Source organism: Schistocerca gregaria, chromosome 10, assembly GCF_023897955.1.
Source record: "Schistocerca gregaria isolate iqSchGreg1 chromosome 10, iqSchGreg1.2, whole genome shotgun sequence".
NCBI lineage: Eukaryota > Metazoa > Arthropoda > Insecta > Orthoptera > Acrididae > Schistocerca > Schistocerca gregaria.
The window spans coordinates 215,817,033-215,831,950 of NC_064929.1; the positions used below are offsets into that span (position 1 = coordinate 215,817,033).

At 35.9% G+C, this 14,918-nt stretch overlaps 1 protein-coding gene across 2 annotated transcripts in view; it reads right to left on the reverse strand.

The window, feature by feature from the left end:
- Window positions 1–7,812: 7,812 nt before the first annotated feature.
- LOC126293334 (tetraspanin-31) overlaps window positions 7,813–14,918 on the reverse strand; it is a 60,836-nt gene continuing 53,730 nt past the window's right edge. Inside the window, exon 6 of one of the 2 annotated variants that reach the window (XM_049986523.1) lies at window positions 7,813–9,713. In XM_049986523.1, the coding sequence (XP_049842480.1) occupies window positions 9,612–9,713 (102 nt within the window). In that variant the 3' untranslated portion in view covers window positions 7,813–9,611. The remainder of the gene's footprint in view (window positions 9,714–14,918) is intronic. The other variant, XM_049986524.1, reaches the window with a different exon arrangement.

Genomic DNA, 14,918 nt, shown 5'->3' on the forward strand with positions numbered 1-14,918 from the left:
TTCTTCAGTATAGTTCAAAATATGTTCGCAGGAACTTGTCAGTTTCAACGATCGTAAGTTTGATGAAACTTATTTGCAGTGGATGGGGGAAGATGTCAGTAATGTAGATCAAGAAATAGATGAAAAAGCAAGCCGATGATTTTATAACAGTAATCACGGTTCTGCTAGTGAAGGATCCTTCGGAGGAAGAACTTCATGACAATTGTGATGGGGACCTTTCTGTTTTACCAATGGCTCACTTTAAAGTGTTAGTTAAGATAAAATGCGTTCTGAGTGCTTATAAGGAAAAATGTAGAGACCGAGCACTAAATGTCAATTTTGGAGTTTCTTTTTGTACCTATTGAATGTAATTTTTATGTGCAAGTCAAACCAAAATTTACTTGCTAACAGTTCATTTGTGTGTACTATTTAAAAATAAAAAGCAAAAAAGTATGTGATTTTCTGTGATAAAATGTAAAATACTGCTGGCTTTGTTTAGTGTGACAAAATCAGTGAGTAGTATTTAAACAATGGGAAAATAAAATTTTCAATTGAATTGCACATAAAATTGCAGTTTAAACACTGCAGGCTGATAAGCCCTACCACGTATTACACATTATAGAAAAGCAACCTCGTGGGCCGGTAAAGCTGTTGTCCTGTATTATCCTGTATTCCATGAAATACTAATAAATAAACTAGAGTGCTATGGTGTCAAAAATAACGAACTAGCACTAATCAGATCATACCTGACAAACAAAACTCAGGTAGTTATAGTAAATAGCCCTCAATCAAATGCCCTACCAGTTGTAAGAGGTGCAACAAGGCTCAGTGCTTGGACCTTTTCTCTTCTTGGTATACATGAACGACTTGCCTACTTTCAGGCTTCACAAGTCAATAATATATGGTGACGACACAACCCTGATTACCTCAGGTAACAAACTGGAGGAAGTGAAGAAACAAACAAAAGTAACGCTTGAAAAGTCTGCCATATGGCTCCACAGTAACAAGCTGATACTCAACAGTAGCAAGACTGAAATTCTGTATTTCTTCTTGCAGAATCTACAGGAAAAATTAAATGAGTCTGACTCTGTAAGACTTCTAGGAATCCACCTGGACCCTAAATTAACACAGAACACCCACACGGAACTCTTATGTACCAGACTATCTAGAGTAGTCTTTTGGTTAAGGAAACTAAAAACATTAGTTAGCAGAAAACAACTTTTATCTTCTTACTATGCCTTCTTTGAATCTCACTTACAGCACGGAATAAAATTATGGGGCAACTCATCTGGTGCTCAGACAGTGTTCATGTGGCAGAAGAAAGCAATTAGAGCAATTACAGGTATTAAAAGCCAAGAATTATGTCGAAAGCACTTTAAGGAACTTAACATCTTAACATTATCTTCTCTGTATATAAAAATGTGTCTTCTTTCCATTGAAAAAAAAAAAAAAAAAAAAAAAAAAAAAAAAAAAAAAAAACCCAAATACATACCTTACCTTCCAGAACAGATGTTCATTCACATGATACCAAATATAAAAACAATCTTGTAGACTTTAGTAGTAGGCTGTCTAAGGTCCAAAGTAGCTTTAAACAAACAGGATTAAAATTATATAACAAGTTACCACCATCACTGAAAGACCTACAAGGTGATGCCTTCAAGAAGCAGCTGCACAAATTGTTAGCTGATAAGGTTATCTATGATTTAAAGGAATTGGAATATAGTAGAGAGTAACTATGATAAGGAATTATAATGTAAATAATAACTCTTTATCCTCATGTAATGTAATATGAATGTACGTAGTTTCCCAATTACAGATTCACTATCAAATGTAATGTCAAAACTGTCTATTTGAACAAATGTTGGCTAATGACAAGTGAGTGAATAAATAAAAATAAATAAATATCATTCAGTTGATGTGTGTGTGTGTAGCACAGAGAATAAAATGTATCCCTATTATCATACTTAACTGTACTTGAGACAGTCTGGCTTCTGCTCTAAGTGAATGAGCACAGTATAGACACATAGAAGTTCAGTTCTGAAAATTATTTTTTGTTGTATAGTATACATGATGTGACTTAAGCAACATTTATACATAACAAACTACTTTCACAGACAAACAAGAGAATTTGAAAATGCTGTTTGTGTAAGACACACATCTTTAGACCTTCACAACTGCATGCAACAGGTGAAATGAAGGAAGTGAACCTCCATCGATTTGTAGCACTAAAATTCTTCAGTATTGTATTTATTTATGAAATTGCATATTATACTAAATACTGTATTTTCAGCAACTACTGCAGAAAATAGAAAAGAAGGCTGAGCTTTTTAGTATTTAGAGTCATGAAGAAATAAAAATGTGGTCAACTAATATCAAGAATTATGTCTCATGAGCAAATCTTCTATATTGAGTGAAATCATTACATTCTGTGAACTAGTGAAAGTACCTAGAACAAATATGTGCTGGAAGTGAATTAACTTGGTGAATAAAAATATCCAGCAAACAGCTAGAAATAGTCATTGTTGTCACTGGCAGCCGAATACATAGACAAAGTGCGCAATTAGTTATAAGTACAACACACACAGAAATTTAAGAAGAAATAATAGTCAGTGTATACTAATTCAATTATAGACAAGATACAAGGGTGTGCTGAAAAGTAATGCCTCTGAATATTTTATGTGAAAGCACTCAAAGCTCTTTAAAGAAGAGTCACCCTGGTGACCAATACATTATTCCCAATGAATGACTAGTTTGTTGATACTGACACTGTAGGCTTCATTGGCGGAGCCACAACCTCATTCCAGCTAGCACCATTTCATCACTATAAGAGTGAAGTCTTTTGAAGTGATCTTTAAGTTTTGCAAACGCTCTGAGCACTGCCACACTTGTTGAGGTTAACACCACCATTTCCTCCATTACGAGCACAAACAACCCAACATCACACATTACAGATGCCGATACACTCACCACCGTACACAGGTTTCACTCTGGTATGGATTTCAATTGTAGGCACATTTTCTGCAGTTAGAAACTTGATTACAGCACGCCCTTTCTAATACACTGACACAGTTACACTACATACTGCCACATTACATGCTACAATTCAGAGCCTTCTAAAGGCAGTGGGTTACGTCAGTAAAGCAGGAAAGTCAACAGAGTAATATGTGTGATGTGTAGTACAGAATAAAAAATTTGTATGCATTATGTTTGAGCACACCATCATATACGTTGCAAAAGAAATTCCTAACTCCAGAATTAAGGAGATTTATGTCCGAGACATCTGGTCCTTAACTATGCCACAAGTAGCAGAGTATAAGTTAGCTGCTCATCTACCAACAGTTTCACTGGGTTGCGTGCGGTGTGATTCGTTGATCATTATGATACAGCATACTGCCCAAATAAGTTTGAGCAGCTGTATTTTCTTCTCATGGGGGGAGTGTTAAGTGAAGATAATTTGGAGTTAATAGAATTTTTTAGAATATGTTTGTGTAAGTTGAAATGTGAAGTAGTGTTATTCAAGGGTTCTTATTATATGCCAGTGACAATCAGGAAAATGGAAGAAGTGTTGAAGCTATTGTTGATATGAATGTGAATAGAAGGTGTTAAGAGTTGAGAAAGTGCTGAGTGAGACAAATGCTCAGACAGTTGCTTAAAAACTGGATTACAAGTAGAAAATCCACAATTAGATGAACACATTACGTGATTCCCACAAATAAATAATAAAAATATCCAAGCTACAATATACCATTTTCACTTTATCAGGTGAGTCACACTGGTTATTAAAAAGTGTGACTTAATGAGAAATGAAGTAAATGAACAATTTCGAGAGCTTATTAAGGATTTGAAAAAATAAATACTTACAGAACGGAAATTTATGAAGTACGCAAATTTCAGACACTGCAATAAGGTTCAATGTTTTAGAACGAAACTACAATCTCAGGCTCCACTCTCACATCATCAGGGATGGAACAGAACAGAAGGTTCAGGAAAAGATTGAATCATATGTCAGTGTGCCTCATTCGTCAGCTGACATAGATAGGATGAAAGCGGAATTTTAATTCGAGTTATCTAAAATGAAAGATCAATTTAATAAGGAGAAGCATAATGAAGACTGTGTACCCTACAGAATTAATGGAAGAACATGGTTTGGAAAACAAGCAAGTACTCGAGAAGTTAGCACTGGAGCTATTGGGGCCTAGATATTATAACAATAGTTGTGGTAGTAGTAAGAAGTATATCAAATAACAGTTAACAAGCTCTAAATATTTAGATGATCCTATTGAAGAAATTCATTTAATAAAAGTATTAGTTCATAGACTGCTGCCCATAACAAGTAAAAACGGGAATATAGTATCAAGGATGGATGGATGGACGAAAACAACAGATTAACATGTATCGAAGGATTTGACACATTATACAAAGCACGAGGGGACTTACCCAAGAGAATACTCTCAATCAGATAATATGAATACTACTATCTAATAATAACAACAACAGAAGCTGTTATTCACCATGGTTTCAATGGAAAAGTGAAACCAGATACTATAAATTAAGGAAACAAAACTCAAGACATTTTATTCTAAAATATGTCTTATGAAAAGGATAGATTGCTACTCATCATATTCAGGATTTGTTGAGTTGCAGACAGGTACAACAAAAAAGACTCCTAAACATTTAAGTTTACGGCCAGAAGGCCTTCTTCTGAAAAACACACATGACCTCTGTCTCTGGCTTTGGCAGCCAGCCAGGAACAGTGCTCAGGTGTGTGTGAGCTGCTTTTACATGAATGTGGGGGCTGAAAGCCTACTTGTTCAGTAGTGTTTTGTTGTGCCTGTCTGCGACTCAACGCCTCCACTATATGGTGAATAGCAACGATTTTGGGATGAAAATCAACAATCATTTAGACTATGGCAGTGAAACATCATTATCTCACAGGTACAGCTACCAATAATGAGGAAAAAGTATCAGAGTTCTATAGCCAGAACATTTGTTGTTCAAATTATCAGTAATAAATGAAAACAATTTAAACAAGAAACCGTGACTACCAGTCACAATTAAAATGTTGACCTTTTAGCAAATATTGCAAGTAGAACATAATTTAAACTTAGATGTACTATTGAGTAGAGAGTGGCTATTTAATAACAAGACACTATTGGATTTCAACAGGAAAAAGTGTCACAGGGGAAAGGGATAATATGGTCACTTAGTATACCTTTCCAGTACATATAATTAGAACTTAAAGACAATATTTAACAAAGCATATGCATTTAATAGCTTCTTGATATAAGTGCAGTAGAAGAATGAGAACAAGCAAAACAGAAGTTATCTGGAAATGTTGAATCAAAAGTGCACAAATGAGATATACTGTCATAAGAACAGAAAATTCAATTACTAAATATTTTATCAGGATATAAATGTGTTTTCAGATCAAATGGGAATAATTAAGGAATACATACGTAGGTATAAGATAAAGGACAGTAAGCGTTTCTTTTGCCAACCGTATCCTATACCTTTGAATCTTTGAACTGCAGCGAGAGAAGAAATAAAAAAGGTGATTGATAACAAATTGAAAATAGTGTTAGTGTCTATAATCCGTTATTAGTTGTTACACAACCTGCAGGAGGTATTCTGTTATTCTTAGTCGCTCAGAAACTGAATACGATAGGCCACAGTGGTGAGTACAGAAGAACTGAAGGCATTGATGCATTAACCGGGTAAGTCATGTGTACATATTTTGGATAACAAACAAAAAAACTGTCTTTTCTCAATCTTTATATAGGCCACCAGTAGACTGTAACTGCTTATTTCTCAACCTAAAGTTTATTATGATAATTAGTGTGTTATAAAACATTGGATTCTCTCTCTCTCTATCTCCCTCTCTCTCACTTTGTTTTACGAGTATGATGTCAAACCATTAAACTACTATTAGTACTTTGAAGGTTACCGAATATTATGAGGACTCTTGCGGGCAGTGAGACAGATTCTGGAAATATTTTTCAATATCACGCAGCTGCTCCAAGCATAGACAGCACAAGCAGTACAATAGAAAGATCAGACTATGCAGGCTGACAAAGAAAATGGTTCCTCCTTGAAACAGCTCATTACCAAAAGCAGATGTTTTGTAGGCTCCAATAGATTTTTGTGAATTTCTTAATGTCTCATTGTTAAAGTACATGGCTGATGAACAGAGTAATTTATTTTCTGTTCAAAAGAATGCAAACAAGCCATTATAACTGACAGACAATAAACTTTAGCAGTTTCTTGGCACAGTCAGTTTATCATCTCTCAGATTCTTATGTACCATGCAAGGGCAAGTTGACTTAAGTCATGTTACTGATGCCACACTTAAGGATACAAGTCAGTGACGGCCCCAAAATGATATGTGTCAGTGAAAACCACAAAATGCCAAATCCTGATGAGCCACATAGAGACAGGCTGTAAAGAATATGCCCATTAACTGATTTATTGTTGCACAAGTTTCAGGCAGTTCCTCAATCTCAGATAATCAGTGTAGATGAGAAGATGGTCCCTATGAAACTGCAATCGGCACAAACAATATTTGCCCAATAATCCAAATAAAAGGGGCTATAAAATATTTGTTTTATATGATACAAGAGGTAAGGTACATAAATTTGAGATTTACGGGGGCAAAATAATTTTAGTTGCAGATACAGGTGCAAGTCAGAACATTGTTCTAGATCTGAACACAAGTCGTTTTTGATAACTGGCTTTCATCAGTGAATTTTCTAGTTGTATTGCAGGTGGTTCATTTATTAGGAACATTTAGACCAAACTGTCATTTAGGTTACAAATTTTCAACTTACGCTAACCTGAAAAAATTGTGAACAGATGCTTTTGAAAAGTGAGACTAAGCGTTGAAGCCAACCAGCACATCTGCATCTGGACGAATATGGGATACAACAAAAAGACACTTATGGGTACCGTGTCGTCCTATAGTCTCATTACACGATAAATTTATGTGAGGAGTGGATTATTTTCTTAATGCACTTATCTCCTATTACAGCGTATCCATCAAATGGAGGAAAAATTGCTGTACCTGTCTTTCCACTTGGTGGATCTGTCAGTTCTCAGTTGCTACATTGGTGGGACTGTGAATTTCAAAATTTTCTGTGATAAACAAAATAATCTACCAGAATTCAAATCCAGAATAGAAGAGATACTCTACAAATGTGGAGAGGTCATGACAAAAGGTGGCTGGCCATCAGCTATTACTACAAAGCAAGAAGCATCAGAGTGCTACAAAACCAGTTCCAGGCAAGTCTATCCAAATTTGTGCAGTTTGACGTTGGCCCCAGGTTAAAAACATAAAGTAAAGATATGAAATACCAAATTGTTAAGGACAGACACTATTCGTGTGTAGAAAGTGCAATTGTTTCCCAGAATTTCACAAATTAGCCTCTATTGTATTACAATACAGCTAGTTAAAATTTGTTATGTATTTTCTTTTCAACCATGTAAATCCTATCATTATATCATCAAAAAGTTAAATTATCTTTTACTAAATTAAGTATTCAATTTCTAAAACACCTGTTGTCACAAGTACGACGTATTTAATTATACTTGATACATATAAGATATGTTAGAGTTGACATTTATGAACTCTTAATGTTTCATTACTGGTTGCAAAATATGATTCTTTTTACCTGTGGAAAGGGTAATACAATAATATTGGTATGTTTTTACTCCAACCTGGACATTCTATTGTTTGACTGTTTTGTTTCTTTTGAGTATTAATTTTATCCTTTTCAATAGTGTTAACTGCGCTGTGAAATAAAACATTGTAGGAGTAGGTTTTACACAGGGACAGACCAATTTTGTTGTTTTGTCTATGCTTTATTAATAGCCCTTAAACATTCAGCTGTTCATATAAAATATTGAAGATTTCTTTTAGGTTTGAAATGATTTAACTTATACAAAAATATGCTAATAAGATTTTTGTTTAAATAACAGAAGAGCTAATGGGATTTATTCAGTGGTAACAACACTACCACACAATTACTGCAATGCCTGAAACTACTCATTCAGGCAGAAAGTAGTGTTGTAGGTTATAAATTACACTTCCGTATTTCAGCACAACCACTAAAGAAATGACTACAAGAGATTAGAAGCTCAGACATATGCAAGCAGTTACATTATACACAATATTTTGGTGATTTAGCCTCAAAGCTGGCCCAATCCAAATGAGTGTTTGCAGATAGGCAGCTTTAAAATTATGATTGCACCATGAGATTCCAGTATTAAATACTGTTCCTTCCTGTGTCTTTGTCAGTTCACTATACTGGACAGACAAAGGAAGAGAGAGAACAACATTAAGCATATTACGATGTAGGATGGCATTAGAGTGAAGAAACGAACCGTAATGTCTCAACTCTGCCATCAGATACATCTAAGCACAAATGGAAAATACATGTTATAACGGTTTAACACACATTATTTCACATTTCTATTACAAGTAATGTTATCTTCAACACTCCTACGACAGTCTCAATGAACAATTCAAAATCTAGTAGGAAAATTAATGGATTCCCTGATGTTTTGCAAGCAGAGACATAACATAAAATGTCAGAATAAGGATGATTTCGCTAAAAAACTGGTATACCAGCAAATTGATTATTCGTTTTTAAAATAAGTTATAAAAGGTACATTTATTGCAGAACCTATCTCAGAATTCATTTTTTTTCTTCGCACACAATTAGGCATAATAATGAAATACACATGAATTAATCACTGTTCTACTGTCAATATATTTTAAGTAAGGCTACATCACAGGTATGTGATGACTGTTAAGAAGACAGTCAACACTACTCTCGCATTTATTAATACCACACTGTTGATAAAACTGTGTTATTTGTATACTAAGAACTAATCCATATACATGACACATCACCTTTCAATACGGGCCACTCTTTGGTGGCAAAGATACACCTGGGTGAATTGGTATTTATATAGTATGTGACTAATGCCAAACCAAGCGCGGTATTGAGAAAGAATTATAGTTCTATTCTGGAACTGTCGGTCTCTGAGCCTATCCACTTACAGACATTATGAAACACATACAATTTTCCACAGTTAACATTTAAATCCTTATATCCAGATTTCTAACCATAAAATGCATCTCGTGTTTCAATTTACTCCACCGACCTTTAATATGAGACACTTTTTCTAGGAATGTAAACGAGAGTTGTATTATATAAAAACTCTGTGAAATATCTGATACAACAGTCTTCCAGTCAAAAGAACATATCCACACTTGGTAAAACAGTTACAAATATTTGTTATTAGTATCTAAATATCACCAGAATATTTAAGACTTAAAAACTAATAAATAAAACAAAAAGAGATCTCCTAAAATGCTTCCAAAATTACCTTAACATGATAAATCTTTGTAAGTAAATGCAATAAAATGAAACACCCTGTGTAAAAACATGGTTTTACAATACAGCAAGAGCAAATTTCAAGCCATCATAAAGTACACATCTTTAGACAAAATCTTGACCCGCATTACAATAATGTAAGAAAAATTTGTTACAATGGTGTTTTTCTCTCGCTGTAAGAAAATTTGTTTACACTAGTGCACAGGAGGTACACAGTTGACTAGTTCCCGTCTCATTTTAATACAAATAGCTGTTATACCTAGGTACATTAATGGCACTTGCTTTGTCTTCCAGATTCATCTGGTTGCGGTATCGGTAAGCGACAACGGCTGCAATTATCTGAAAACAGAATTTGAAACTGCCTGTTAGGGAGAAAATATGTATTTATAACAATACTAGTAAATGTTAAGGAGACAGATTCCGTGACAGTAGTTCTTTACATTATTTCTTTTAATATGTTCAACGTTAATTATGTTTTCAGTTTTTAGAACCTTTTTATAAACATGAATACTCTGCAAGCCATTATCTGGTATTCCATATGTTCATTTGTCATCCCCTCTCCCAAATTCTCGTTGCTGATGCGCTCGTGAATAAACTAAAGAAAAGTCAATGTCTGTACGCCTTCACATGTGACTTTAAAATGACAGGTCTTTACGCTTAAAAACAAACATTTATTGAGACAGTAAAACTTGAATAATGTTTTCCAAAACTAATTACAGCTCGAGACTTTATAGAGACACACCAAATGATGCAGGACGCCTACAGTAATTAGTGCTTAACCTGTACTTTACGTTACGAACGGTTCACGCCATTTAAAAAATTGTCGATCGGAAGTTAAACACGACCCTCATTCGGGACACCCTTCAACGTCCACTGACACCGTCGGTGTCCGAGAGAATGCAGAAGAATGTAACATTTCTATTGGATCATATCGTGAAATCTTGACACAGCATCTTAGAATGCATCGTATTGCCGCCACATTCATCCCGTGGCTCACGAGTCAACAGCTGGAAGACATTCGCTTCACAATCTGTGAAAGGCTGTTGGATCGTACAAATGAGAATGAGGTGTTCCTTAAGAAAATCACAACTGGCAATGATATGTGGGTCTGAGATTATGATGTTGGACCAAGGTTCAATCTTTACAATGGGTCAGGAAAGATTCTCAGGGGCCAATAAAAGTTCGTCAGGTCAAATGCCAAAGCTGTGTCGATTTTTTTTTTTTTTTTTTTGAGGAGTAGTTCATCGCGAGTTTGTGCCACAGGGACAAACTGTTAATTGACGGTACTATTGGGACCTGTTGCGACACTTGCGAGAAAGTGAGAGAAGGAAACAAAAAATCACTGTGCTGCCTCATCTTCAGTACTCTACAGACTTGGTCCCTACGGACATTTTTTTAAATTTTTTATTTATTTACAAAGTAAACAATCCCGTCGAAAGGATGATTTGCAACGATAGACGAAAGACAGCGCTTCACGCAATCGAGCAAGAGGCATACCGAGATTGCTTCCAGAAGTAGAAACAGCATTGGGAGCGGTGTATCAATCGTGATGGAGTATTTTGAAGAAGACGTTGCAAAATAAGTAAAAGGTAAGGGTAGAAAAATTTTGTGGGCAAGTTGTGGAATTTTTGAACAGATCCCACTGATACTCTGCAGTGCTCGGCTGAAGGTACCCTGTAGCACTACTGGCCATTTCCTTTCTTGTTCCAGTTCCAAATAGAGCGAGGGAAAACCAACTGACTGTATGCGCTCAGCTTCAAATTCCAGTTCTCTAAATTTTCTCAAAAGTGTTCCACGAAAAGAGCATCGCCTTTCTGTCAGGGATTTCCACTTAAGTTCCCGAAGCATCTCTCTGACACCTACATTTTGTTTGGACCTACCACTAACAAATCTCGTAGCCCCCCTATGAATTGTTTTGAGGTTTTACTTCAATCTGGCCTGGAATGGATGCAAAGCAATCTAGCAGTATTCGAGAATAGGTTGCACTGGCACCCTATATGCAGTCTCCTTTGAGATAAAACACGGTTTGCTAAAATTCCTTATAAAAGGATCAAAAAGATGGAATAGGTGTCGCCCTCAGGCCAGAGGTGAAATTTGATACTATTTTATAATATTTTGATTTTGCTTAGTCTAACATTGCTGCAATAAACCTGTACATTTCTACACGTACAACAAAATGCCCTGGCTGACTGACTTAATCGCCCAGCCCAAACTGCTACGTATAGAAACTTGAAATTTGTTGAGGGTGTTTATTTTATACTGCAGGCATCATTTAAGAAGGGGTTTTTTGAAATGCCACCCCTATAGAAATAACGAATTACAACTTTCTGAGTATATATCATACTACAGCAATTTGAAGTTGGAAGTACAAAAGCTTGTTTCTAGTTTCTAAGTCAGAAATAAAGAAATGTGTTTCAGTGCTTTTGGAAATTCAACCCCTAAAGGGGTCAAATGGTGAGTGAAAGTTTTTTGAAAATAAATTATTACAGAACTACTGAAGTATTGTTAAAACTAAATCTGTGAATACTCGTATTTGACTTCACAGTTAGAAATAAAAAAGATTGTGGTCCCGTGTTTTTCAAGATTCAGCCTATAAAGGTGAAAATTTTTAAGAAAATGTTTCATTATGTCTGGTCTCTGCAGCCAGAGAAATGTCTGGTCTCTGCAGCCAGAGAACAGCGACTGTAGTCAAGTAAATGTAAGTTGCATCTGCATGTGTGCGTCACCTGCAACATGTCACAATATTAAACTGATGTACAGCAGTAGATGCTCAAGGAAAGATGAAGCACCATGTAAGCACATTATTGCTGAATTTATGAAACAACATCCAAAATTACAAATTAGCGTGTGTCCATCACCTAATGTCAGTCAGCAATCAGTAAAAATGTGGAAACGTTCTGCCCTCTAGACGGTGTACTATTTAGTCATTGACATCTTCAGATGAGCTGGAATGAAAATCCTCTGCAGTTGTTGTAACATATCTTGCAAATGGTTCACGCTTCGCACTTAAGGATCCTTTATATGCTCAGATGTTTGCACTTAATTGTCCAGACAGACAGTGTTTCGGCCTGTGAAAAGTATGGCGGCACTCAAACAGATTCAGACAACATGAAGTGCTTTAGTACTGTACATAGCGGAATGAAATATTTCTGGAAACATATGGCTCAACGAAGGTGATATCTCAGCAAAAAATTTCATATGAGCATAGCTTCTGCCAGTTGCTTTAGCACCTCGATTTTATTGCAAGTCTTTTATAACCACTTACTGATTTTCTCATCGATGTCAATTCTCCTTATATACAGTGTAATATGCCACAAGAAAAAAATCTTGCTTTGTCCTAGATACTTAAACCAGTACTCTTTCTCAATTTCTAGCTCCTCAGTGTTACGTATTTTAGAAGCCACTCTTTTGGTGATCTTCTATGTGCTTATCCTTATCTTTTTGTAACTTCTGAAGTAATAACGCTATACAGAATAATCATTTTATACACAAATTTACTTAATTTGGCCACAGCCAGTGAATACTCTGCACTCTCAGACTACTGATTAGGGACTGCAAGAGAGCTGCATCATGGTCAGAAGGTGTAAATGCGAACTGGATATTCCAGACCACGTCTCCAGACAGTTGCAAACATTCTGCTCCGACAAACTTGAGCATGTTAAGGCCCCATTATGGATTCAACATTTCCTATCACTTAATTTCTCTGACTAAAAGGGCAGTCAATCAGTTCAATGTTATAAGTGCACCTCTGGGTGGGAATATAAATCACTAACAGCCACGATTTGTAGTGGTACAGTCTTGTCCATCTCTAAATCTGCCTGCATTTAATCACTGACATGTTTGACAAGTAGAGCATTCAGAAGAAGCAATGGCCAAGATGCCCAGAGTGTCATTTCAGTCCAGAATACAAGGCAGCACCGAACCCGGATGAAAAAGAAGTGTTTGCAGGATGTACACCTCACTGAAAAACTGTCACAGAATGAGCTCGGTTGCAGCAGAATGTTGTGGACGGCACTCTGGGTTAGCAGAAGAGTGCTCATTTTCAGTAAGTGATTTAACTCCCCAAGAAGCCTACAACAGATTAGAGCTAATAGTGAAACTGAGGAGAAAACTCATAATGCTAATACCGAGCAATAAAACTAGCACTATAGTCCTCATTAAAGGGGATTGTGTGAAGGCGTCCAATACCGAAATGCACAGCTTCTGCTGTCAGCTGTCCTTAATTGGCAGTTGATGAAAAGTCTACACCGTTGGCCCCTTTTCTGCTCAACTGTATCACTATTACTCCAATCGAGCACACAACAGTAACTTTTCAAGAAGAATGTACAATACCTACTCCAATTAACAAACATTCACCTGCAGTTATTTGAAGTTTTAACTTTCAGTGCAAAAACCCTACTTTTCATCTATGACAAGTTGACATCTTAAGTGTAAATTTACTAAAAGTAATGTAACTCTCAGAAAGTTATTCACTTACCAATAACTGAGCATGTGCTGAAAACATTACACTTTTGAACAATTTAGTGATGTTGTCATACGATAAAACACTTATTACAATCACAAGTAATTCTACGCTGAACAGTCCAAATCCTTGACCTTACATTGAGAATGTGGGTTTATTAAAACTGACATTATGAACACATGACACTTGGCCAATAATTACAATGAAGGAGCAGGTTAAATCTCAACTATACAGAACATTATGAAAAAAGTAAGTACACTAAACCATCCACCGCTGTTACTAGCCACCCATACAGAGTTATGCCAGGTTAACAATTACTTTGGTTATACAAAATTTTGAGGAATGTGTACAGAAAGTAGTTAACAGGAATAAAGACACACACCTGTCACATCAAGTGTTTCAGTCTGGCAGTCCCAAAAGGTGAGCTACAAATTCTCCATCACAGGAACCTAACCTGTTCTGCCAGTCACTGACACTGATAACTGACTTTTGTGAGGAATGACAGCTTTTGTCTTACATTCACTTTAATAATCCTTTGGAGAGACAATGATCTTTAAGCATTAAAATGGAATTTTAAAATGTTCTGTGGTAGCATACAACTTTTTATAACTATTGGGTGGTTATAACTGAAGTGCAGCTACTTGTGGAGGTCCAGTACGGGCTGTAATTATCATACGGCGGTGAAATTTCATAGGTACGATAATGCGAAACAGGTTTACACAGGAAAAAAATTGTTCCAATTTTGGACAGCAGGTGCAATATGGAACTTTACACTGTCTGACGATATGACATCCGCACAGTCATTTGACAAGCTATAATGTGAGTGAACAGTATGTCTACCTAGAAGAGAGATCATGTACTGTTAGTGAAACTGTTTTATGTAAAGTGCAGCAATTACAGTGCTGCGCTGAGAGAGTATCATCAGCTGAAAGGTCCGAGGAGAGGCCCAGTGTCATTAAATAGTTTAAAGAAGATACCGTATTTACTCGAATCTAAGCCGCACTTTTTTTCCGGTTTTTGTAATCCAAAAAATCACCTGCGGTTTAGAATCGAGTGCAAAGTCAGCAAGCTTAAGTTCTGAA